The 26,070-nt window shown below is 45.7% G+C and overlaps 1 protein-coding gene across 1 annotated transcript in view; it reads left to right on the top strand.

Moving 5' to 3' along the window:
* LOC137220226 (arylacetamide deacetylase-like 4) overlaps positions 1-26,070 on the top strand; it is a 37,154-nt gene that overhangs the window by 3,530 nt on the left and 7,554 nt on the right. The window contains exons 2-3 of the mRNA XM_067729982.1: positions 15,103-15,205; positions 25,604-25,742. Of these exons, the coding sequence (XP_067586083.1) occupies positions 15,103-15,205; positions 25,604-25,742 (242 nt within the window). The remainder of the gene's footprint in view (positions 1-15,102; positions 15,206-25,603; positions 25,743-26,070) is intronic.

Consider the following 26,070-nt stretch of genomic DNA (forward strand, 5'->3'; position numbering starts at 1 on the left):
AGTCTCTCAAGACCTCAGAAATAAATGAAGCATGAGCCTCTGAAAAGCAGAAGCTGTTTCTTGCCCTCTTTCTGGAAATGTATTCATAGGGACTGACCCAAGTTTACATCCACTGTAAAGAAGTAGAGGGTCATTGGAGAAACCGAGTTCACTGAAAAATTTTTTTAAAAAGCAATAAGACTTGAGGGCTTCCCTGGTAGCACAGTGGTTAAGAATCTGCCTGCCATTGCAGGAGACGCAGGTTCGAGCCCTGGCCCGGGAAGATCCCACATGCCACGGAGCAATTAAGCCCTTGTGGCACAACTACTGAGCCTGCGCTCTAGAACCCACGAGCCACAACTACTGAGCCCGCGTGCCGCAACTACTGAAGCCCGTGTGCCTAGAGCCTGTGCTCCGCAACAGGAGAAGCCACCGCAATGAGAAGCCCGCACACTGCCATGAAGAGTAGCCCCCGCTCGCTGCAACTAGAGAAAGCCCGTGTGCAGCAACGAAGACCCAACACAGCCAAAAATAAATAAATAAATAAATTTATTTTTAGAAAAAGCAATAAGACTTGAGAGTCTAATGATAGATTGAAGTCATCCCAACTAACTGACATTTACTGAGTGCCCACCACACCCTGGTGCTGTTTCCAGCACATTTAGTCCTGTCCGATGGGGCACTGAGATCCCAAGTGTTAAGTCACCTGTCTGAGCCCACAGGCTGGTAAACATTCCAGCAGAAGGCAGAACCTACAGGGTCTAAATCAGGATCCTGGTGCACACCCTTCATTGCCTCTCAACAATGAACCTCCCTTGAGGTTTATTACATCTCTGCCATTTATTATGAGGACCCCCAAAGATGACAAAGAAAGCTCAGATCCTGCCTTCAGGTGGAGAGACAGACGGGAAGCCCCCTGGCTCTGCACATCTATCCAGACACTCAGGACCCCTGGTTCCTTTGCCACATCTGGTCTGCTGTCTCCCAGGGGGCAGATTCGCACAGAGGGGATGGCTGCCAGCCCTGGCTCTGTTGTTGAAAAGCCCTGCTTGGGCAATTATTTCAATGACTTACTGCGTGTTGCCCTGATCAGTTTATAAAAACAAGTAGGAAACAGACTAATGGAAGTATATATACATATAATATGAGGATTATGTCTCTGAAATGTAAGAAGTTTAATATTTGTTATCATTTTATCTTTTACTGAGCACTTACTAGGCGCTGGGTCCTGTGCCTCACGTGGGTTTTCTCATGTAGCTGCCACAGCCACCTGCTGAGGGGGACACCATTGCATCCCCATTTAACGGATGAGGAAACTGAGGCCCAGAGAAGAGGAGTAATGTGTCCAAATCATGCAGTTTTAAGTGTTCCTGGGACACAGACTAAACAATCTGATCTTTGGTCATTGAGAATCTGTGGCCTCAGTCAGGTGCTTGTTCAGCGTGTGGTGGGTTGTCAGTTAGAAGGAAAATATCAACAACAAAACCCCAAAAGCATGTGCACAATATTGACAAGATACTATGTCATTAAAAATTTAGCCTAAAGAGCAGGTGTAATTGGGAATTTTATATATATAAAATTTTTTTTGGCTTGTGGGAAGTCTGTTTTCCCACAGTTATAGCAGAAAAACCATTAAAAGTGTTAGGATACAAATTTGTGTCACCAGGATGATTCCACTTTGGGAAAGAAAAAGCCTTAAGTCCATGTTCATACTTATTTAGTTACCATTCAGTCGGGATTTACTGTGTGTCAGGCGGCATACTAAACGCTTCGTATTCATTTAATTTAATCTCATTTAATCAAAACAGCTCCCTTGAGGTAGGATCTGTATTTCCCATGTACATCTGTGGAATTAAAAAGGTCAAGCAGCTTGACCAAGGTCATGGAACCCAAGAGTGGCAGGTATGGAATTCAAGTTTAGCTCGGTTTTACTTCAAAGCCCGTTCTCTCTGCTTCTTTCTCTTTCTGCTCTGGACTTTTGTCCTTCTCTCTCTGTTTCTTTCTCTCCACACACACGCATACGCAGGCACACACGCACACGTCCAGGTGTGCACACACAGAAAGAAGACAGAAAGGGAACACATCAGAATGTTAACAGTAACTGTCTCCGGTGATAGCAGCACATGTGATTTTGTCTTCTTTTTATGTCTTTTTACATATTCCCAATGTTCTATAATGATTTTGTATTAAGAAAACGCCACTCGATGATCTTTTTGTACAAATATGCTTGTTTTAGAGTCAACAGGATATGGGACGTCTGGTGTAAGGCTGCAGAGCCCCTGACCATGGGCCTCTTTAAAAAAATCTGCTAAAAAATAAGACAGGGGAGCCGGTACCTTTGCTTCTTGGAACTCTGTAATCCGTCCTATAATACCTTGCTTTGTAGGAAAGTTCTGTGCATAAATCCCATAAAATCCCCCAATGTGGAGCTGACACTGAGCCTACCCAGAGCGAAATCTGCTAATGATCACAGCTTGCCCGAAGCCTGCAGAAGGATCAGACACGTCATAACCCCCATGCCTGTCTCCTGCCTAAGCCCTTTCTAATAAGGACTCTTTTCATGAGTTTATAAAAACACTTTGTTTGGGTCACGTTGGGTCTTTATTTCATCTTACTTGAATGTTGACTGTCTGGGGGCTGGAAGGCACTGAGGCTGGCCCTGAAGTTTTGGGACCCAAAGAAAATTTTAGGTTTGTAAATCCAGCAACGATGACCTACACCCCCCCCCCCCCCCACCAACCCTCTGCCTCCCTGTGGGACTGGACCTTCTCTGCAGCTGCTCTGGGTGATGAAGGTGGCAAAAGTGGGACGGAGTGGAGTCAATACCAGCTGCCCCCCTGGTAGTGGTCCTGAGGAGTGGGTTCTGCCCTGCAAAACCTGAATTTGGGCCAGGCAGTTAAGTGCACTGTGTCTCCATTTCCTCAGATTGAAAAGGAGGGTTATATTAATTACCTTGCAGGGCGGTTGTAAAACGATAGAGGCTGCCTAACACTTGATCCCTCCCTCCCTTACCCCCACCAGAGTGCCCCTGAGTGGTTACCTACTGCCTACATTGTCATAGATCCGTGTTTAAAAGTTTTTAAACCGTAGGTCTGAAAAAACTTACAGGAAAGTTGCAAAAATGGAACCAAGAATTCCTGTGTACTCTTCACTTATGTGTTAACGTTTTACATCTGTTTTATCCATAAGTGCATCTGTCTGTCCATCCGTTCATCCATCCATCTATTCATTATTGACACTTTTTTGGGGAGAATACACGTGGACCTGATTGCCTAACAGTCCCAAACATTTCAGCATATACTTCTTGAAAACAAGAACTTTCTATTACATAACTACAGTACTTTTTAATCAAAATCAGGAAGTGGACATTGATACAATACTATTATGTAATCTACAGGCCTCATTCAGATTTTGCCAGTTGTGTCACTAACGTCCTTTACAACAAAAGAACAACAATCTTTTCTGGTCTGGGATCCAGTCCAGGGGCACACGTGGTACTTACTTGTCATGCCTCTTTTGACTCCTTCAGTCTCTGGTCTTCTACCTCTCTTTGTCTTTCATGACCCTGACATTTTTGAAAAGCACAAGTTGTTAATGGGCTGAATTGTGTCTTCCCTAAATACGTATGTTGTATGTTGAAGCCTTAATCCCTGGTACCTCAGGATGTGACAGTATTTAGAGACAGGGCCTTTCAAGAGGTGATTACATTGAAATGAGGCTGTTAGGTGGGTTCTAATCCAATCTGTCTGGTGTCCTTGTAAAAAGAGGAAATTTGTACACAGAACGAGACCCCAGGGATGCATGTGCATGGGGGAAAGATCATGTGAGGACACAGGGAGAAGGCGGCCGTCTGCAAGCCAGGGAGGGAGGCTTCAGGAGAAACCAAACCTTAGTCTGGGACTTCTAGCTTCCAGAACTTTGAGAAAACACATTTTTGTTGTTTAAGCTGCCCAGTCTGTGGTATTTTGTTATGGCGGCCTGAGCAATGTAACACACAGGTCAGTTACTTTGTAAACATCCCTCAACTCGGTCCTGCCTCATTCTTAGTTGTTTCTTCTTGTCATCTGAGATACTCCCTAGATGGTTCCTTCAACTTCAATAAAAAGCTCTTCCTATGTGCCAGGCTGTGCTGAGGGTATTACTTCCACAATCCTCAGAACAACCCATTGAGGTGTGGGTTGTATTGTACCCACTTTACAGATAAGGAAAACTGAGCACGGACAGGTTATGGTCACATAGCTAAGAGGTGGAGGAGCAAGGCAGTTTGGGCCCAGAGTCTGTGGGCCAGAAAAAGTAGGTCCAGGAAAGGTAAAACGAATTGAACTACATGAAGCACAACAAAGAAGGTGAATTCACGAACACACATTCCTGTAAATCAAGGGCAGAAGCCACATAGTTTGTCTCTGTTTGTAAGGAGCACACATCTAGCTGTATCTCAAGGCTCAGTTGACCCAACACCACTTCTAATGAAGTTCTTAGAGCAGCTTCTCCCCAACACCCCCCCCCCAACTGGCCCTTCTCCCCTTTTTGAACTTACTGGAACAATAATAGTTGTTATTTATTAAGGATGTATTATATACTGGTTTCTGTTCTAGTAGATTTATCAATATAATTCATCTGTCAAAGAGAAAACCAGAGGCCCCAAGTGGCATCACTTGTGCTAAAACCTATGATGCCAAACCTTGACTTAATATCTGACTTAGTTGCAGTTCTGACCTTCCCCAGAGATGTAACCTTAATCAATCAGTTTGGAATTTTCTGGACAGCACCAATGAGGTAATCTGCCATGTGGGCCTTCTCCACTGCCCCTTCCCAAGAACAGGCAATCTGCATGATAAAGTCTCCCGCTCTCCCCCCCCCCCAAATATGATGTCTTGGCCCCAAATAACCCTTTCATTCCTTTTGCTAAAGACTTCCTTGCCCCACCCTCCTTTCTATAAAAGCTTTCCACTTTGTATCGCTCTTCAGGGACCCCTGCTAGTTGTTAGATGCCTGAATCACGAATTGTTGAATTAAGTCAATTAGATTTTCAAATTTACTAGGTTGAATTTTGTTTTCATAACAATTTAAGGCTCACAACAACCCATTGTAAGAGGCAGGCACAAACCCGATTTACAGATGAAGAAATGGACAGCAGAGGTGAAATAAACTGTCTAAGTCTTACATCAAATTGAGAGCTTCTTGAGGGTACGGGTTGGGCTCGCTTCATGGGCATATGACTTATGCAGTCACACAGGGTCCCACACTTGGTTGGATGCTCTACGGTTACCATCTTGAAATCCTGAATCGTTTTTGAACAAGGAAAATAAATTTTCATTTTGCGCTGGGCCCTGCAAATTACGCAGCCAGTCCTGGGCCTGGCTCCCGAGACCTTGCACAATTTGGGCTCTGCAGCCATTGAAGGCAGCTATCAGAGTGCCAGAGACATTGTATTGCATGTGTTTACCTACATGTTGACCTCCATCCCTAGCCTGGGGACTACAAGAGGTCGGGTGGTGTCCTCAGACCCAGCACAGAGCCTGGCACCGTAGAGATGTGCAGGAAATGTTTACTGAGCAAATTGACTGAAAAACGAACAGATTATTGATTCAACTCTATAAAAGGAATATACAGAAACCTCAACTGAATAGAGCTAAGAGACCAGAAAGGGAGGCCCTCATGCCCTGCAATGATAGCAGAGCCCAAAAGGAAGAGGAAAGACTCTTCTTTCCTGGCGCCAAATCAGCCAATGAAAAGCCACAGACTCTTTGTTTATAACAGCCCCTCCCAGCTTCCTTTTCCTCCCCATCAAAGCAGTCTCCTTCCTTTCCAGTTGGGGGACTTGCATGTGGCCCACCATGGTTGCAGACCCTGAGTTGCAATTCTCTGTTGATCCCGAATAAACCATCTTTGCTGGAGGAATATCTGACAGTCTATTTGTTTTAGGTCAACACAACCAAGGCAAAAGGGGACCAGGTGCCCAAGATGGGCAGCAACTTATCCCATTCTGCCTATTTCCTGCCCCCAGATTCAGACTTTCAAATTAGCCTCTTGTCTTTGGCTGTGGCAGACTAGGGAGAAGGGGGAGGAGAATGAGCTGGAAAGAAAGGCTTCACCCCTGAAGGAAACAAAGACCCCTGATGTGTGCAGGGCAGGGTGTGGGGCAGGGGAGTGCCCGCTGCTTTGCGTGAAGACTCAGCTCACCTAATCCTCAGACACTCCCCAAAGTTTGCTTGGATTCAGAAAGCCTGGTCAGTTTCCTCAAAGACTCACACAGATGGTCCTTTCAGAAGGTGCAGAAGTCACCCAGGGAGTTCCCGATGATCACGGGCTGGAGAGCAGCCAGTGCCTCCTCATTTCCGCCCACCCTTCAAGCTCCAGTCGAATGCCACCTCTTCCCAGAACTGTCCCCCCCAGAGTGTCCCCAGGCAGAGTAGTTCATCCCACACTGTGTGTTCACACCTTGTGCTTCTAAGGAATTTAAAATTATGCTTTTGGGCTCCCTTTACATGAATTGATTCCCAAGTTGGTGAGGACACAAATAATCAACATGGCTGTATCCTCCATCTCTCAAGCCTCAGTCCCTCATCTCCTCTGGGTCTTTGCTCAATGTCACCTCCTCAGTGAGGCCTTCCTGGGAGCCCTTAGCCCTGTGACATCATCTTGCCTCCACTTTGCACCCTCCCATTTCCTCCTCTGCTTTAGTTTTCTCATCTGACTTACTGTATTTAAATTATTGTCTGTTTATTATCTTGGTCTCTCTTTTGGGTGTCAGCTGATCACTGTTGTGTCCCATGTCCTAGAACAGGGTCCCCGCCCACAGTAGGTGTTCAATAAATATTTATTGGGTGGGTCCATTCCCATTTTACAAGTGAGGAAACTAAGGCTTGGGAAGGTCAGGTCACCAGGCCAAGGTCATGTGGCTGTGAGGGGCAGTCAGTCTTTCATTAGAAACCCATAGGGGGCCTGAAAAGGTTAAACATGGAATTTCCATATGAACCAGCAATTCCACTCCTGGGCATACGCCCAAGAGAAATGAAAACATATGTCCACACCAAAACGTTGACATGAACATATGTAGCGGCACTATTCACAAGAGCCAAAAAGCAGAAACAAATGTCCATCAATTGATGTTTTATCCATCAACTGATAAATGGATAAAACAAATGTGGTGCGATCCCACAATGCAATATTATTCAGCCATGAAAAGAAATGAAGTACTGATATATAACGCTACAACATAGATGAATCTTGAACACGTTAGGCCAAGTGAAAGAAGCCAGACACTAAAGACCACATATTATATGATTTCATTTATGTGAAATGTCCCAAGTAGGCAAACCCATAAAGACAGAAAGTAGGGCTTCCTTGGTGGCACAGTGGTTGAGAGTCCGCCTGCCGATGCAGGGGACACAGGTTCGTGCCTGGGTCCGGGAAGATCCCACATGCTGCGGAGCGGCTGGGTCCGTGAGCCATGGCCGCTGAGCCTGCGCGTCCGGAGCCTGTGCTCCGCAACAGGAGAGGCCACAACAGTGAGAGGCCCGCGTACTGCAAAAAAAAAAAAAAAAAAAAAAAGATAGAAAGTAGATTAGTGGTCGCCTGAGATGGGGAGGAGATTGGGGAAAGATGGAGGAGTGACTGCTAGTGGGAACAGGGTTTTTTCGGGGAGGGTGACGAAAATGTTCTAAAGTTGATTGCGGTGACGGCTGCACAACTCTGTGAATATGCTAAACACCATTGCATCGTACACTCTAAATAGGTGACTTGTACGGCATGTGAATTATATCTCAATAAAGCTGTTATGGAAAAAAACCCCACGGGGGCTCCACACTTGGTGTTGGAGGGATAAGATGTCCAGTGAAAGTAGGCATACACCCCGCCCTCCCTCCTCACAGGTAGTGGGAGGCAGAAAGAAGTCACTGGTCACAGAAGCAAATTCACACTCGTGGGATGTCCCAGAGCAGAAGGAAATGCAGTCTGCAGCATGCAGGGCAGGTAAGTGGGGGCTTGCCCAGGGCAGGGCAGGTAGGGTTGAGGAAACTTTGCTGGAGATGAGAAGACCACCTAGGTTCCCTGTCCCCAACTCTTAGAAGGTCCAGGCTGTACTGTCCCCATCTCACCAGGCGTATTGTGGACGTGAGCCTTGTGTATTTGAAGCTCCACCTGGGGCAGGCAGGAACCCCTCCATAGGGGCTGGCACCTAGGGTACTTGTGGGGTTGCCTTATACTTTTTAAAAGCCTGGGTGGGAGCCAGACTGGCTCAAGTTCTACAGTAGTGAGTTGAAAGGCAGCTGCCCCAAAAGATATGTCCAAGACCTAATCTCCAGAATGTGACCTCATTTGGAGAAAAGGCCTTTGCAGATGTGATTAACCTAAGAATCTAGATCATCCTAGATTATCCAAAAGGACTCCAAATCCAAAGACGTGTCATTATAAGAGCAGAGAGATACACACAGAAGAGGATAAAGCCCCGTGTAGACAGAAGCAGAATTGGAGTGATGTGGCCACAGCCAAGGAACACCTAGAGCCGCCAGCAGCTGGCTGAAGTGGGGAGGGAGCCTCCTCCAGAGACTTGCCTTTTGCATTTCTGGCCTCTAGAATTGTGAGAATCAATTTCTGTTGTTTTAACTCACGTTGGTGGGACTTTGTTACAGCAGCCCTAGGAAACAAATGCATCTGCCTTCTGCATTTACCAGCTTACCAGGAACACACTTCTTAATGCTCCTGAGCCTTGGATTCCACAATTGTGCAACGGGGACACCTCTAGTGACTATGCCAGGGAGTGTGTAGGACCTTGATGAGATCATGTAGGTAAGGCTCTCAGAGAAATGTCTGGCACTCTCCCTTAGTGCCCGTCACTTGGTAGCGAGATTTAAGGTTATATTACGAAATAGGCCTGGCCCTGACCACTTCCGTCTCCCTGAAGGGGCACAAAGGAACTTTCCATGCCAGCCTCCATGCATGGCCTGTCACACATAGCACAGGACCTGGGCTCATCAGGGTCTATCAAGGCTGTGATGTAGGAAATGGTGCTAATGACCCCTTGTGATGTCATTTTTAACCCTATTAAAAGGGATGGCAGGATCTCACAGTGGTCAGAGTATGGAGATTGGTGATAATGACCCCCACGATGTCATCTTTAACACCCCATTAAAGGAAAAGCAGGATCTCACAGTGGTCAAATCACAGACTCTGGGTCAGGCTCCCTGAGTTTAGATTCCTGCTCTGTGACTCACTTGTTGTGTGACCTTGGGCAAATTTCTTAATCTCTCTGTACCTCAGTTTCCTGACCTGTAAAATGGGCATGATATTCATAATGCTACTACCCCTTCGTGTTTGTAAATGCTTAGACTGGGTGCTGGATGATGCCGAGGGGTGGTTAGGGTTAAATAAAGATCAGACTCGATAAAGAGGACATTCCTTTGAATTTGAAACCTAACCAAGTTTCCACTTGAGGCAAAACTGCCTCTTCACTGCTCTCCCCCACCCTGCCTCCAAAGGGAAGGTCACCCGCCAGGAGAGTTCTCAGGCTGCACGTTGCTCAGGATTTTCCCAGGCAGCACTTCTGAAGGTTGGGAGGGTGGATGAGTGCCTTGACCCTTGGCCCTGTGTGCCTGGGTTTCTCCCTCTGGAAGATGCACCCACCTTCGTGGTGTGAGCCCTCCCAGGCCATGGAAATGCTGCATTGGCCCAGATATCAAGTCGCAGGGCCTGTTTTCTCAAGGGCCCCGCCCTCTGAATTCTTGGAATTCTTGGCTAACAGGAGTGTCTCCCAAGGGGGCTGCGCCAGCTGAGCTGATTTACCCAGCAGGGGGCTCGGGCTGCGGCCCCATGGGGTGTGGCGGGGGCTCTGAGGATGAGGCTTCCCACTGTCCCCCGAGGCTAGGGCATCCTGCCGCTGCTCAGGCTCCACCTCGTCTTCCCCAGCAAGCTGGCATCCCAGAGTTTTGCTCTGTGCAGGGCGTGGGGGGCTGGATCTACCTCGTAGCACACCCCGGGAAATGCAGCACCCCTCCCAAGGGCCTGGGAAGGGAGGGACCCTGAGCCCTTCAGAGGGGGAGCTAGTGTCTGGACTGCTGCCTGCCTTCCACGTGATCTGGGTAAGTTTCAGACTCCCTGAACTCCAGTTTTCTCGCTCGTAAAATGGGGTGCATAGCATTCATTACCTACAAGCGTGGAGTAGAACTCTGGGCCACCACCTTGCTGTGTTTGGTGTCCCCAGGAGACGGGGTGAGGTCCGAGCCCGGCCAGGATGCCCTGTCCTACAGCACAATGGGAACCTTGGCTGGCTGTGTACAGGAAGCTCTGATTTGCCACTCAGAAAGCCCATGACTGTTTTTCCCCTCTGGAGCCGTGGTTTGGAAATTTGGTTCAAAACCCTGCTGTGACCGGTGATGCCCCATGTGCCTCCAGATTTCAAATTCCAGAAGGGCACCCGTCTTTCAGTTCAGGTGTGTTGAACAACATCTCTGTGCGGGTGCTGGCCTTGAGAGGCAGGGGGGTCCCTCCGTCCACCTGACTGTCCATCAGTCCCTCTGTCTGCCTGTCTGTCTATCCATCAGGGAGTAGATGGGCCGAGCCCTTCTACTTCCTGGCTCTGTGAATGTGACGAGTTAGTTAGGCAGTCTTGGGCTCAGTGTGTTCATCTGTATGGGGATGACACCAGTATGTATCTCTTAGGTGGTTTCTGGCATTAATCAAATTCACACAGGTAAGGGACTTAAGAGCTGTGCTGGCTCACGGCAGGCACTAAACCAGGGTTGGACCTTAGTTATTATTATTGTTGTTGCTATTGTTATTGTTGGGATGTTATTGGAACTTGCACGAAATTAACACCCAGCCTCATACACTTGGCAGAAACTTCTTCACCTTTGGCAGTGGTCTCGGGAAGCTGATGAAGTCTTGCACTGGAGTCTGTTTCACGTTTGTACCTTCACCTCAATTGGCTCTTGGTAAGAGACGGGCTTGGCAGGTCTCAGTAAACAGCAGCTATTTCGTAGCTGCATTACTGCCTTGAGCACCTAGAGATTCAGCCACAGGCAACCCCACTGGATGTGCCCAACAGCCTGTGCTTTTTAATCTCCTCTGCCTTTCGACATTTCAGGACAACACTGCGTACTCACACTGCTGTCCTCACAGCTCCCTGGGCTCTGAAGCCCCACCTCCGCCAAGCTACATCCATAGTCTCAGTGAAGCCACACGGGGTGAAGGGCATGGGAAGAGAATGGTCTGGGAGTTAAAACCCGAAAGCTCTGTGCTCTCCTTGTCCTGTTTGTCCCCCAGAGACCTCTGTTAGGAAGAAGGAAGGATATGGGTTAAGGTTGTGACTCAGGATGGAACTGCTTAAATCACACCCCTGCTCCAATGCTTGTTAGTCTAGGGCTTCCCCTCTTTGAGTCTCAGTTTCCCGATCTGTGAAATGGGGATAATGATATTACATTACCTACGGGCTTCTACTGAAGAGCAAATGAGATAATATTCCTAAAGCACTTGGCGCCGTGTCTGGCACATAGTAGGTGCTCAGCAAATATGATTATTCTCCAGTAAGTTCAACCCCTCCCCTTTCCTCTCTGGAGTATGACCTGGCAGAGGGTTTGTGCTTTGTCTGCTGGCCCCGCTAGATCTAGCTTCTTGCCTCCTCTATTTCCTGGTTTCTCTTCCCTGGGAGGGAGCCTGCCAGATGGGAACCACAGCATGTGCCAGTGTCGCCAAGAGTGGGCTCCACGTCCACGCCTCCCCCAGGCCTTTCTTCACCCACAACATGCTAAACCCCTCTGCTTGCAGGCTGGAGGTTATTCGTTCATCTAGTTAATTACATCCAAACTCACGTGGTAGGTAGAGGTGCTCAGAAAAGCAGGTGTATAAGTACCCCATCTCCCATTGCACATTTCCTTATTTGATACAACAAGGCACCTTTATCCCCACTTTACAGATGAGGAAACTGAGGCACAGGGGGTTCAGTAGCTTGCTCAAGGTCTCAGATATAGTCAGAGGGGGAGCCTGACACAAACCCTGGCTGTCTGTCCCAGAGCTCACGTCCTTAAACACCAGGTTATGCTGAATGGTCTCTGTTCTCTGACAGCAGCACTGTGGGCTACTGTGAGGATTTGCTGGGAGAACACATGTCCAGTGCTTAATGCATAAGGATGTAGTTCTGGTCACATTAATGTGTGCTCAGTAGAGCACACGTTAACTCTATAATGTGTGCTCTTAACTCTTAACTCTAGAATGACAATAATATCAATAACTGCTTTTATTGCTCTTGCCTATTTCCCGACCCGCCAACCTGAGCTAATGTAGGAGCGTCAGTCACAGGACCTGTATGTTACAGATGTCACGCTTCGTTCCTAACCCAGTTGAGTTGACAGTAAAACCCCAGGGGAGCCTGGTTGTAATGCAGAAATGCAGATTCCCATTAAGTATAAGAAAATCATAATTTTTTTTCTTGATTATAAAGGTTATAATCATGTGGTTATTGTAGAATGGTAGGAAAAAAATCCAGTGCCAAGAGATGGAGTCAGTTTAGGTCCCAGTGTCCCAGGGGTGGGGCTGGGAGGTCAGGCTAACCTGGCTGTTTAGGTTGGAGTGGGGCTTGGGGGCTGGGCATAGAGTGGGTGAGTATGAGGGGTACAGGGTGTGGGAGGCCATGGGGGGGGCGGGTCCTGGGGCCCGGGAGCAGCACGACCTTCCCTCTTATCCTCTGCACACCAGTGATGTCACATCACAAGATGCTGATAGTGACTGGGTTTTGTACGGCAGAAATCACCAGGGCTGAGGCAGAGCTAAGTCTGGACAACACGATCCAATGCAGGCAGGAGGACTACAAAGAAGCAGAAGGAAAAGTCAAGATTTTAGGAAGTGGGGCTTCCCTGGTGGTGCAGTGGTTGAGAGTCCACCTGCCGATGCAGGGGACACGGGTTCGTTCCCCGGTCCGGGAAGATCCCACATGCCGCGGAGCGGCTGGGCCCGTGAGCCATGGCCGCTGAGCTTGCGCGTCCGGAGCCTGTGCTCTACGACGGGAGAGGCCACAACAGTGAGAGGCCAGCGTACCACAAAAAAAAAAAAAAGAAAGGGGGCTTCCCTGGTGGCACAGTGGTTGAGAATCTGCCTGCTAATGCAGGGGACACGGGTTCGAGCCCTGGCCTGGGAGGATCCCACATGCCGTGGAGCAGCTGGGCCCGTGAGCCAGAACTACTGAGCCTGCACGTCTGGAGCCTGTGCTCCGCAACAAGAGAGGCCGCGATGGTGAGAGGCCCGCGCACCGCGATGAAGAGTGGCCCCCGCTTGCCACAACTAGAGAAAGCCCTCGCACAGAAACGAAGACGCAACACAGCAAAAATAAATAAATTAGTTAATAAACTCCTACCCCCAACATCTTCTTTAAAAAAAAAAAAAAGATTTTAGGAAGTGGAGGTTTGCTCTGGACTGATGCTGTTAGCAAGCAGGGCATTTCTTTCTTTTTTTTTTTTTTTTTGCGGTACGCAGGCCCCTCACTGTTGTGGCCTCTTCCGTTTTAGAGCACAGGCTCCGGATGCGCAGGCTCAGCAGCCATGGCTCACGGGCCCGGCTGCTCCGCGGCATGTGGGATCCTCCTGGACCGGGGCACGAACCCTTGTCCCCTGCATCGGCAGGCGGACTCTCAACCACTGCGCCACCAGGGAAGCCCAGCAGGGCATTTCTTAATAAACCTTATTCAGAAGTAGGGAGGCTAGACCGAGGCTAAAGCTGTAATTGCCTAAGAAGCAGAAGCCGCTCATATGAGCCTTTTTTTGGCCATTATTGTGCCTTAACCAATGTTCATGTTTTGTTTGTGTTCAGATGTGATTATGAAAGGATCTTTTTTGTTTTTCTTTTTTTTATTAATCCATCATGGTCACCAAGTGGCTTTATCTAATGTTTATGTTCGCCAGGAAAATACCAAGGCGCAGGTGACAGTGCCGGGGGCCAGCTCCCAGAGGTCAGGGTTGGTTTTCTTTCTCAGAAGTGAGATAAAGACACTTACAGAAATCAGAAGGAGACTTTGGCTGTCACATGCACTGGAAGGAGGAGGCAGCCGGTTGAACTAGCTCTCCAAGGGGTGGGCCCAGTTTTTACAACTGGGTGACAAACAGAAGTCTATAAGGAAAGAAATAGAAACTGGTCTTAAGCCACGCCGCAGCGATGATATTTTCTGTGATCTTTGGGTCAGCTCCCCTGGATTAAAATCCTAGCTCTTAGTAGCTGTGTGTAATCTTTGACTGAGTTACTTAAACTTCTCTGTGCCTGTTTCTTCATCTGTAAAATGAGGATAGGATTCGTAGGGTTGTGTGAGGATTAGGGAGATAAGGTGTATAAAGTGCCTGGTATATAGTGAGCACTGAAGTGTATGCTCTGTGTAGTTTGGTCTTCTGGTGTTTGGCTAAGCAATACATCAAGAATGTATTGTTGGGCTTCCCTGGTGGCGCAGTGGTTGAGAGTCCGCCTGCCGATGCAGGGGACACGGGTTCGTGCCCCGGTCTGGGAAGATCCCACATGCCGTGGAGCGGCTGGGCCCGTGAACCATGGCCGCTGAGCCTGCGCATCCAGAGCCTGCGCATCCAGAGCCTGTGCTCCGCAACGGGAGAGGCCACAACAGTGAGAGGCCCGCATACCGCAAAAAAAAAAAAAAAAAAAAAGAATGTATTGTTTGCTCACATATCCCCCGATCCCGGAATGATACTTGGCACAGAACAGACACGCAATAAAATTTTGTTGAATAAATAAGTGAGGGCATTTGTTTAACCATTTCTCTATCGTTGGACATTTAGGTTATTTCCTATTTCTGTTGTCATAAATTACACAGTGCTATGAGCGTCCTGTAAGCAGAACATACGCTGTCCAGCTGCCCCGAACCCCACTGCTCCCATTGCCCCCAATGCTGAGGTCATAGGCTGCTGCTGTTTTTCATCACATGTGCGCTAGGGTTTTTCTTAAAGAAATATTGTTCTGCACCTATTCTCTGTCAAAAACAGAAACATAAAAGTAGGACCGAGGGAGTTGCCTGTTCCTAGAAAAATGGGAATAAGCAAGCTTCTTGGTGAAGCTGATGAGATCTTGTGTACAAAGTGTCCTTGTCTTGTACCCACTTGCCTTGCCTGTTGGCATATCTCCCTTCTTTACCTGCAGGATCTGAGCGAGTATCCTTCATCTACTCGGTGTGGGAACGCACCTGTGTAACCAACGCCCGGTTGAAGAAGAAGAACGTGACCAGCATCCAGAAGCCAGCATTGTGCACGTTCAAGGGTTAACATCATAGACTAGTCTTACCTGTTTGAACTTTGTACAAGTGGAAGCATACGGTATTCATTCTTTTGCAAAAACGTTGTGTTTAGGAGGTTCATCCCTATTGTTGTAGTTTGTCCATTTTCACTTCTGTGTCGTATTCCCCTGTGTGGATATACGGTAGTCATCCATTTTACTCTGAATGAACATTTGGGATTTTGTTTCTAGTTTTGGCCTATTACAAACGATGACTTCAGGGACATTTTTTTTTTTTTTTTTTTTTTTTTTTTTGCGGTACGCGGGCCTCTCACTGCTGTGGCCTCTCCCGTTGCGGAGCACAGGCTCCGGACGCGCAGGCTCAGCGGCCATGGCTCACGGGTCTAGGGCCGCTCCGCAACATGTGGGATCTTCCCGGACCCGGGCACAAACCCGCGTCCCCTGCATCGGCAGGCGGACTCTCAACCGCTGCGCCACCAGGGAAGCCCATGGGACATTTTTACGTCTTTTGGTAATCACCTGGATACTTTCTGTTAGCTGTATTTCTAGGAATGGAATCGAGAATGTTCTGCTTTAAAAGATTCTGCCAAATGGTTTTCCAAAGTGCTTAAGTCTGTTAAAGTTTTATTTTTTTTTTAATTTAAAATTTTTTTTTATTTTTCTGCACTGCATGGCTTGCAATCTTAGTTTCCTAACCGCGGATTGAACCTGGGCCCTCGGTGGTAAGAGCATGGAGTCCTAACCACTGGACCACCAGGGAATTCCCTATTTGAAGTGTGTTAACATTGGACATTCATTTAGTTTTGAATATTATTAGTGTCCCTTTTTCACAGATAACAAAACTGAGGCTCAGAGAGGTGAGTTAATTTATCTTAGGTCACACAGCTGGTCAAGGCTGGAGCTGGCTCCAGAGACCTCACTCTTCAACACCACACTGTATTGTTTCTCATGGAGTTCCAACCAGATTCCTATACAATGTAGTGTCTGGGACATAGTAGGAGTTTAGTAAGTATTTGTTGAATAAATGGGCCAATGAAAGAACGAATCCCTCAAAGAAAGGGCTGAGGGGTCCTATCAGTGTACTCTCTGGACCAGTGGTTGATTTTTAGGGAACATGACAGTTTGGATTTAGAGACCCAGAAGTGCTGCCATTGCTTCTCCTTCAACCTTTTGAAGAACTTCTGTCTCTTAAATAATAAATCATCGTTACTGAAAAATTAGAAAAATTGATAGGTAAAAAAGATAAATGTCACTCCAAGTCCCTCCACCCAGAGATAGCTACTGTGAACACATGACCAGTTACTTGCATGTAAATAAATACTATTATGCCGTTGAAGTCATCAATCTTCTCTTTTGTGATTTCTGTATTTTGAAGCATAGTGGAAATTTCTTTTTCTTTTCCAAAGTTATAAGAAAATTCTTCCATATCTTCTTCTGGTGGTTTTAGAATTTTTGTTTTAAAAGTGTATAAATTTGCTCCATTGGAGCTTACCCTGGTGTACAGCATTCAACATGGGCTCAATTTTATTTTTTTTCACTTAGCTACCCAAATGATCCCAGATCATTTGTTTAAAAGCACATATTTACCTTATTTTAATTATGAAGGTTTTGAAATATGTTTTAATACCTGGCCTGGCCAGTTCCCTCCTATCTTCTTTTTCAGAATTTCTTGGAAAGTTTTGCTTCTTTATTTTCCACTTGAGATTCCATATCAGCTTTTATAAATTTCAGGGGGAAAAGTATATCAGTCTTTTTGTTGGAATTTTATTAAGTTTAAAAATTATACCAGAGGAAATTGGCAACTTTATGATATTGAGTCTTCCTATCCAAGAACATATTTTATAGTCTTCTTTTGTGTTCTTTAGTAGTATTTTGGAGTTCTTATTGTAGATTTTTTTTCACACATTTCTTATTAAGTTTACCTCTTGGTTGTCTTTTTCTTGTTGCTGTTATAGAGACTATTTTTCTATTGTATGTTCTAACTAGGTGGGTTTTTTTTTCATATGTAAGTGCTACTAATTTCTGTATATCATTCTGTACTCTGCTACCTTACCATTATTGTTGGTTGTCATTTTCCTGTTGATTCTCTTGGATTTTCTAGATATACATTTATGTCATTTGCAAAGTAATAACTTTATTTCTCCTTCATTCCAATTTTCATGTCTCTAATTTAAAAATTCTTCCGAAGTTGCACAGGCTAATCCTTTGAATGCAAGATTAAGTAGAGGTGCAATAATGGGCATTCTTATCATGTTCCTAATTTCCTAGATGTGGGAATACTTCTAATATTTCTCCCCACTTAGAAAAATCTTTTTAAAGAAGTATTTGCTGATTTCTCTTTTATTAAATGTTTTTATGAAAAATGGTTATTAGGTTCTATTAATGCCTCTTCAATAATTTTCTTTTGAGATCTTTAATATGTAAATTCTGTTAATAAATTTCCTAATATCAAAGCCCCTTGTATTCCTGAAATAAATCCCTCTTGGTCATGATGAATAATTATTTTAATGTGCTCTTGGATTCTATCCGCTAATAATTTGTTTGGAATTTTTGGAAAAAATATTTATAAATAAGCTATCTCTGTAGTTTTCTTTTTGTGTAGTTTGTCAAGTTCTGTTAGAAATGTTATGCTTGCTTCAAAAAATAATTTAGAATGTTAGTGAAGATGTGGAGTAAATGGAACCCTCATGCATTGTTGATGAGAGAGCAAAATGGTAAAGCCACGTTGGAAAAAGATTAGTCAGTTTCTTATGAAAACCAAACATAATACCTGCTCCATGATCCAGCAATTCCATTCCTAGGTATTTATCTAATATATATAAAAATATATGTCTAAAAAAATGACTGTGACAAGAATGTTCATGGCAACTTTATTCATAATAGTAAAAAACTGGAAACAGCTGAGGAGTCCTTCAATAGAAGAAAGGATAAACAAACTTACATATTCAAATGATGGAATACTACTTAGCAAGGGAAAGGAATAACCTAATGATACACAGAACAACAGGAATCAATCTTCAAAATATTACTGTGAGTGAAAGAAAGCTTACACAAAAGAACACATATTGCATGCATGCTTCCATATATATGAAGTTCTGGAATAGGCAAAACTAATTCATGGTGGAAAAAAATCAGAACCTCTGGGTAGGGTGGGAGAAAGGATTGATTTGGAAGGAACATGAGAAAACTTTCTGGAGTGATAAGCCAAACATAGTAAAATATTAATTGTAGAATCAATGTAGTGAGAATACAGACGTTAATGGTAAAATTCTTTCAATTTTTCTGTCTGCTTGAAATTTTTTATGGAAAATACCTGATTAGAAAAAACAGTTTAGGATTTCTGCTTCCAACCATAACAGGATAACTGGTAATAGAATTACCGTCCCATGGAAAACAAGTCTAGGCAACCCAGGTCTAGGCAGCCACTAATCTACTTTCTGTTTCTATGGGTTTGCCTGTTCTGGGCATTTCATAGAAATGGAATTAGACAACATGTGATCTTTTTGATTGGCTTCTTCATTTAACCTGATGTTTTCAAGGTTCATCCACATTGTAGCATGTAGCAACACTTGATTCCTTTTTATAGCTGAATAATATTCCATTGTACGGATATACATTTTTTTTGAAATTTAAAATAATTAATTAATTAATTTTTGGCTGCGTTTGGTCTTCGTTGCTGCGTGTGGGCTTTCTGTAGCTGTGGCGAGCGGGGGCTACTCTTCCTTGCAGACTGCGGGCTTCTCATTGCGGTGGCTTCTCCTGTTGTGGAGCACAGGCTCTAGGTGCATGGGCTTCAGTAGTTGTGGCACTCAGGCTCAGTAGTTGTGGCTCGTGGGCTCTAGAACGCAGGCTCAGTAGTTGTGGCACACGGGCTTAGTTGCTCTGCTGCATATGGGATCTTCCCGGACCAGGGCTCGAACCCGTGTCCCCTGCATTGGCAGGCAGATTCTTAACCACTGCGCCACCAGGGAAGTCCCTATCTATCTTTTTTATTATAGTCATCCTCTTGGGTGTGAAGTGGTATCTCATTGTAGCTTTGATTTCAATTTCCCTAATGTCTAATAATGTTGAGGATTTAGCATACACTTATTGGCCATTGATATATGTTGTTTGTATCTATTCAGGTCATTTGCTCATTCTTCTTCTTTTTTTTTTTTTTTGCGGTACGCGGGCCTCTCACTGTTGTGGCCTCTCCCGTTGCGGAGCACAGGCTCCGGACGCGCAGGCCCAGCGGCCATGGCTCACGGACCCAGCCGCTCTGCGGCATGTGGGATCTTCCTGGACCGGGGCACGAACCCACGTCCCCTGCATTGGCAGGCGGACTCTCAACCACTGCGCCACCAGGGAAGCCCCATTCTTCTTTTTTTGACCACACTGTGTGGCTTGCGGGATCTTAGTTCCCTGACCATGGATTGAACCTGGGCCCTGGCAGTGAAAGTGCCAAGTCCTAACCATTGGACAACCAGGGAATTCCCAGCCCATTCTTAAATTTGGTTATTTATATTTTATTATTCAGTTATGAGTTCTTTATATATTCTGGATATAAGCCACTTAGATATATGACTTGCAAATATTTTCTCCCATTTTGTAGGTTTTCTTTTAACTTTCTTGATGGTGTCTTTAAAGCACAAAAATCTAATTTTGATGGAATCTAATACATCCATCTTTTCTTTTGTGCTTTTGATTTTGTGCCTAAGAAAGCTTTGCCTAGTCCAAGGTCATGAGGATTTATTCCTGTTTTCTTCTTAGAGATTTACAGTTTCAGCTCTTACTTTTAGGTCTATGATCCATTTAGAATTACTATTTGTGTATAATGTAAGGAGAGGATATAAATTCATTCTTTTGCATGTGGAGATACAGTTGTCCTGCTACCACTTCTGGGACAATTATTATTCTTTACCCATTGAATTACCTTGGCATTCTTGACAAAAATGAATTGACCATAAACGTGACAGTTTGGTTCTGGACTCTCAATTCTATTCCATTGATCCATGGATCTATCCTTATTACGTCAGTACCCCAGAGTCCTGATCGTATTGCTTTGTAGTAAGTTTTGTAATAGGGAGTTGTGAGTTCTTTTTTCCAACTGTGTTCTTTTTTTCAAGATTGTTTTTGGTATTCTGGATCCTTTATGTTTCTATATGAATTTTAGGATCAGCTTGTCAATTGCTGTAAAAAAAGACAAGCTGGGGTTTTGATAGGGATTGCACTGAATCTGCAGATCAATTTGACAAGTTTTGTCAAACAACATTGTTGTTGTCAAAACGACATTGTTTTCCTCACCATAAACAAGGGATGTCATTGTATTCACTTAGGTCTTCTTTAATCTCTTTTTAAAATTTAATTTAATTTTATTTATTTTTGTCTGCGTTGGGTCTTCGTTGCTGCGCCTGGGCTTTCTTTAGTTGCAGTGAGGGGGACTACTCTTCGTTGCGGTGTGCAGCCTTCTCATTGCAGTGGCTTCTGTTGTGGTGGAGCATGGGCTCTAGGCACGTGGGCTTCAGTAGTTGTGGCACACAGGCTCAGTAGTTGTGGCTCATGGGCTATAGAGCGCAGGCTCAGTAGTTGTGGCGCACAGGCTTAGTTGCTCCATGGCATGTGGGATCGTCCCGGACCAGGGCTCGAACCCATGTCCCCTGCATTGGCAGGCAGATTCTTAACCACTGCACCACCACGGAAGTCCCTTTAATTTCTTTCAACAGTGTTTGAAGTTTTCAGACTACATGTTTTGCAACCTTTTGTCAAATTTATTTCTAAGTATTTTATTTTTTTTGATGCTATTGTAAGTGGAATTATTTTCTTAATTTTGTTTTCAGATTGTTCACTGTTTGTTATAGAGATACAATTTATTTTTGTATATTGGTCTTGTACCCTGCCACCTTGTTGAATTCATTTATTAGTGCTAATAGTCTTTTTAGTGGATCCTTTAGGATTTTTTTTCATTGAATTATAATTGATTTACAGTGTTGTGTTAGTTTCAAGTATACAGCAAAGCGATTCAGCTATACATACATATATGTCTTTTTTCAGATTCTTTTGCCTTATAGGTTATTACAAAATATTGAGTATAGTTCCCTGTGTCATACAGTAGGTCCTGGTAGGTTAGCTGTTTTATATATAGTCGTGTTGCAGGAAAGAGAGTGGGGCACAAGAGGATGGTCACGTCCCAGGTCTCAGGCGAGTCCCAGGGATGGCTGCCAAAGGTGGGCTCTTGGGTTTGTGCAGGAAAGAATTCAAGAGTGAGCCATAGTAAAGAGAAAGAAGGTTTATTCAGGGAGATACACACTCTGAAGACAGAGCGTGAGCCATCTCAGAAGGCAAGAGAGGCACCAGGGTATGGGGTTGTCGGTTTTTATAGGGGCGGGTCATTTCATAGGCTAATGAGTGGGAGGAGTATTCCAGTTATTTTGGGGAAGGGGTGGGGGTTTCCAGGAATTGGGTTACCGCCCACTTTTTGACCTTATTGGTCAGCCTTGACACTGTCATGGCATCTGTGGTGTGTCATTAGCTTGCTGATGTGATACAATGAGAATACACTGAGGCTCAGGGTCTAGTGGAGCCGTCTGGGACCTAGGTTGTTCTAATCGGTTTATGTTGTGTCCTTGGGCTATGTCATTCTTTTAAAGGTTATGCCCTGCCCCCTTCCCTCCTGTTTCAATAGAACAAGCTGGGAAGTGTTCCTTCCTCTTCTAATTTTAAGAAGATTTTGTGAAGAACTGGAATTAATTCCTCTTTAAGTGTTTGACAGAATTTACCAGTGACACCACCTCTTCCTGTTGATCATACTTAGAGCTTCTTGGATGTGGATAATGTTTTTTATCAAATTTAGGAAGCTTTCAGCCATTATTTCCTTGAGGATTTTCCTGATGGTTTTTCTCTCTTTTCTCCTCTGGCGTTTCCATTACATGTATGGTAGTGTACCTAATGATGTCCCACTTTTCTTGGAATTCTCTGTTCATTTTTCTTCCTTCATTTTCTCTCCGTTCTTCTGATTGCACCATCTCTATTAGTCTACCTTTAAGTTTGCTTATTATTTCTTCTGTCAGCTCAAATCTACTGGTGAGCCCCTCTAGTGAATATTTCATTTCGGTTATTGTACTTTCCAATCCCATAATTTTAGTTTGGTCTTCTTTTTTAAAAAATATTTTTTATCTCTTTGTTGGTACTCTTTATATGAAATAAGGTCATCACATGTTCCTTTATTTCTTTGGCTCTGAACACCTTTATTGTTGCTGCTTTGACGTGTTTGTTAAGCCTGACATCTAGGTGCTCTCAAAGGCAATTTCTCTTGCCTTTTTCTTTTTTTCTTCCTTATGGTCACACTTTCCTGTTTCTTTGCATGTCTCATAATTTTTTTTTGTTGTTGCTGTTGTTGAAAATTGGCGATTTTAGATATTACATTGTAGCAATGCTGGATATTGATTCCTCCCCCACTCCTCCCTGGGCCTGTTGCTTGTACTGTTTGCTTATTTGTTTAGTGACTTGGATGGATATTCCAGTAAAGTCTGTTTCCCTTAGTGTGCAGCTCTGACTAAGGGGGTGCAGCCTCGGGATGACTGTTTTTCTTTAGGGCCCTCTGACTTTCCCTCATCCCTCTGCTAAGCTATCTGCCTCTGTTGGTGCTACACCCAACTGTTAGCCTAATCGCAAGGTAGGCTCTTTTGTTTTCAGCAATGTCCTGGGGCACAAATTGCTCCACCAGCTCCTCTAGGCGCAGCTCCTGAAGTATGCATGGCTTCCCTAGACCTCGGGTCCTGCAGCGTGTGTGATTTTATCAGCTCCAGCTCCTGCTGTTTGGATGGCATCTCTTGTAGTAGCTTTCCCTTCCAGGCCCCTTGGGTAGTTTCACTGCAGAATGCCTCCAGCCGGATACTTTCCTGTGAATGAAGGGCTTTTAATAGCACCCAGGAGTGCAGATTTCCAGCAAATTTCTTTGGGTGAGGGTTGGGGTAGATGCCATCAAGTCCCACTGGTACAGCAGCAGAGCAACTATTAACCAATTCAGTGAGGCCCTCCCCAACAAGCTCTGGACCTCAAGCCAATGGGGCGAGAGGTGGGGTTTTTCCTTTGGGTGCGCTATCTCAGCCCTATTACCAATAGCTGTTCAGTATATCTGCAATTATTTTGAGCTTTCTTTACTTCTTGCTTCTTCTCTTGTGAATCCCTGTTATGGTTAATAATTCCTTCTGTTGCACTTTTCCTCACACGGTGCAGAAGTTGGGTGCTGGCAAAGCCATGTGGTCTGCAGGATCCTGCCCTGTGAGTACCTGGAACCAGGAAGCAGAGCCCTTCTCTCCTGAGATGTCTTTCCAGTACTCTTACTTTTTTTTTTTTTTTGGTACACGGGTCTCTCACTGCTGTGGCCTCTCCCGTTGCGGAGCACAGGCTCCGGACGCACAGGCTCAGCGGCCATGGCTCACGGGCCCAGCCGCTCCGCGGCATGCGGGATCCTCCCGGACCGGGGCACAAACCCGTTTGCCCTGCATCGGCAGGCGGACTCTCAACCACTGTGCCACCAGGGAAGCCCTCTTTTTTTAAAAAATTAATTAATTAGCTTATTTATTTTTGGCTGCGTTGGGTCTTCCTTGCTGCACTTGGGCTTTCTCTAGTTGCGGTGAGCGGGGGCTACTCTTTGTTGCAGTGCGCGGGCTTCTCACTGCGGTGGCTTTTCTTGTTGCGGAGCACGGGCTCTAGGCGCGCGGGCTTCAGTAGTCATGGCTCACGGGCTCTAGAGCGCAGGCTCAGTAGCTGTGGCGCTTAGTTGCTCCTCGGCATGTTGCTTAGTTGCTCCACGGCATGTGTGATGTTCTCGGACCAGGGATCAAACCCGTGTCCCCTGCATTGGCAGGCGGATTCTCAACCACTGTGCCACCAGGGAAATCCCTCCACTACTCTTTCTTGACAATGCTTTGGTGCCAGTGGACAAAGGAAAGACGTTGAAAGGTTCCAGCCCATTTTCACAGAGCAGGCAAAAATTACGAGTTTGGAGCTAAGAGGCAATGCAGTGATAACTGGCAAAAACTCAAATGTCCTTCAGCAGCAGAAGGACAAATATACCACAAATATACCCAATATACCACAAAAGTTGTGGTATATTCATACAATGGAATGCGATACCAGAATAAGAATGAATGAACCGATACATACACCACGGAAGATACATACGACAGTGTTCAGTGAAAGAAGCCAGACATAAAGGAGCCCTCTCTGCATGATTCCATTTGCATAAAATTCAGAAACCAGCCAAATGAGTCTTGGCTGTTAAAGGAAGGATTGTGGTTACCTCTGGTGGATGTATTAAATGGGGGAGGGGGCGGTGGTGATGTGGAGAAGATGCTATTTCTCCTGGTTTGGGTGCTGGTCACTTGGGTGTTTTTGTTTTGTGAAAATGCCTCAAGCTTATCCTTATGATTTAAGCACTTTTACATATGCACATGTATGCATGTATTTCTTTATTATAGCTCAGCAAAATTGACTTGAAAAGTGAGAGGATGTTTACACACCCAGGTTCATTGCAGCGCTATTCACCATTCCTCAGTTAGGTTCTCTAACTATCTCCTTCTTACAGGAGAGGAAATGGACATGCAGAGAACAGACATAGCTTACCTAAGACAACAGAGCCAGTAAGTGGAAAAGGCAGGATTCAACCCAGGTGGGCTCGCTTCCGAGTGGGTCCTGTTAACCCTGGGCTCCGCTGCCGCTCCCCAGGGGGACTGGAGCATCAGAGGCGGGTCAGGACAGCTGACTGGAATAAGAGGCCCTTTGCCCACCTCGACCAGGTGCACAGGAGGAAGCCTGGCCGGGTGTCTCCTATTTTACACTTGAAACATCAGGCCAAAGACTCCTGTGCAGCTCGCATGAGACCTCTCCCTTGGTGCCCAGCTGCGGGTTCTGTTTGAGCCTGATCTCTGCTGAGCCTTTGGGAAGCCTATCTCCCAAGACTCCCCCTGGTCCCTGTATTCCTTAAGGAAGTAGGTCCCTCCGGCTCCCACTGGTCGTGTTGTGTTTATGTTTAAGAAGCCAGGTCAGGTCACCGGTCAAAATTAATCCAAAAAGAGTGGGAGGCTACCAAATGGAAAATAGATAGCTAGTGGGAAGCAGCCGCGTAGCACAGGGAGATCAGCTCGGTGCTTTGTGACCACCTAGAGGGGCGGGAAAGGGAGGGTGGGAGGGAGACGCAAGAGGGAGGGGGTATGGGGATATATGTATGCATATAGCTGATTCACTTTGTTATACAGCAGAAATGAACACAACACTGTCAAGCAATTATACTCCAATAAAGATGTTAAAAAAAAAAAAGAGTGGGAGGGAGGAGACAGCCGATATAACCAGCTCAAGTCCCGCTGACAGAAGTTCCTAAACTCCTCACGGGCTCGGGAACATGGTTGTCCCGTGGCTGTGCTTCTAGCTGCACTGCGCACCTTTCTCCTGGGGTCTTTGTCTGGGCTGGCTTTGAGCACTTCCTCACCACAGGTGTCCCCTCTACTCGGCAACATCCTGCCAAGTTCCGATTTCTGCACTGCACGTTCCTCTACATGGTCACTTTGGTGAGTTTGCACTCAGGCCCTGGCATGGGTTGGGGCACTCTCTCTCTCTCTCTCTCTGCCTTGCCCCTCCTTTCCATCTTTCATTTGCCTTCCCTCTCTCTCTTCAGACTCCCCCAAGAAAGACAGACCTTGCTGTAAAGTGGGCCCTCCATGTCCACGGGTCCTGCATCCATGGATAGGGGTCGACTGTAAGAGATTGAGCAATGAAAATGTTGGTGTCATGGCGGTCCTGGAGCCAGTCCTTCATGGACGCTGAGGGACGGATGACAGTCCTCTCTCTTGTGCCTGCGATTCTGTTTCTCTCCTTCTTCTTGTCCTTCATCTCACC

The sequence above is a fragment of the Pseudorca crassidens genome, chromosome 2 (genome assembly GCF_039906515.1).
Source record: "Pseudorca crassidens isolate mPseCra1 chromosome 2, mPseCra1.hap1, whole genome shotgun sequence".
NCBI lineage: Eukaryota > Metazoa > Chordata > Mammalia > Artiodactyla > Delphinidae > Pseudorca > Pseudorca crassidens.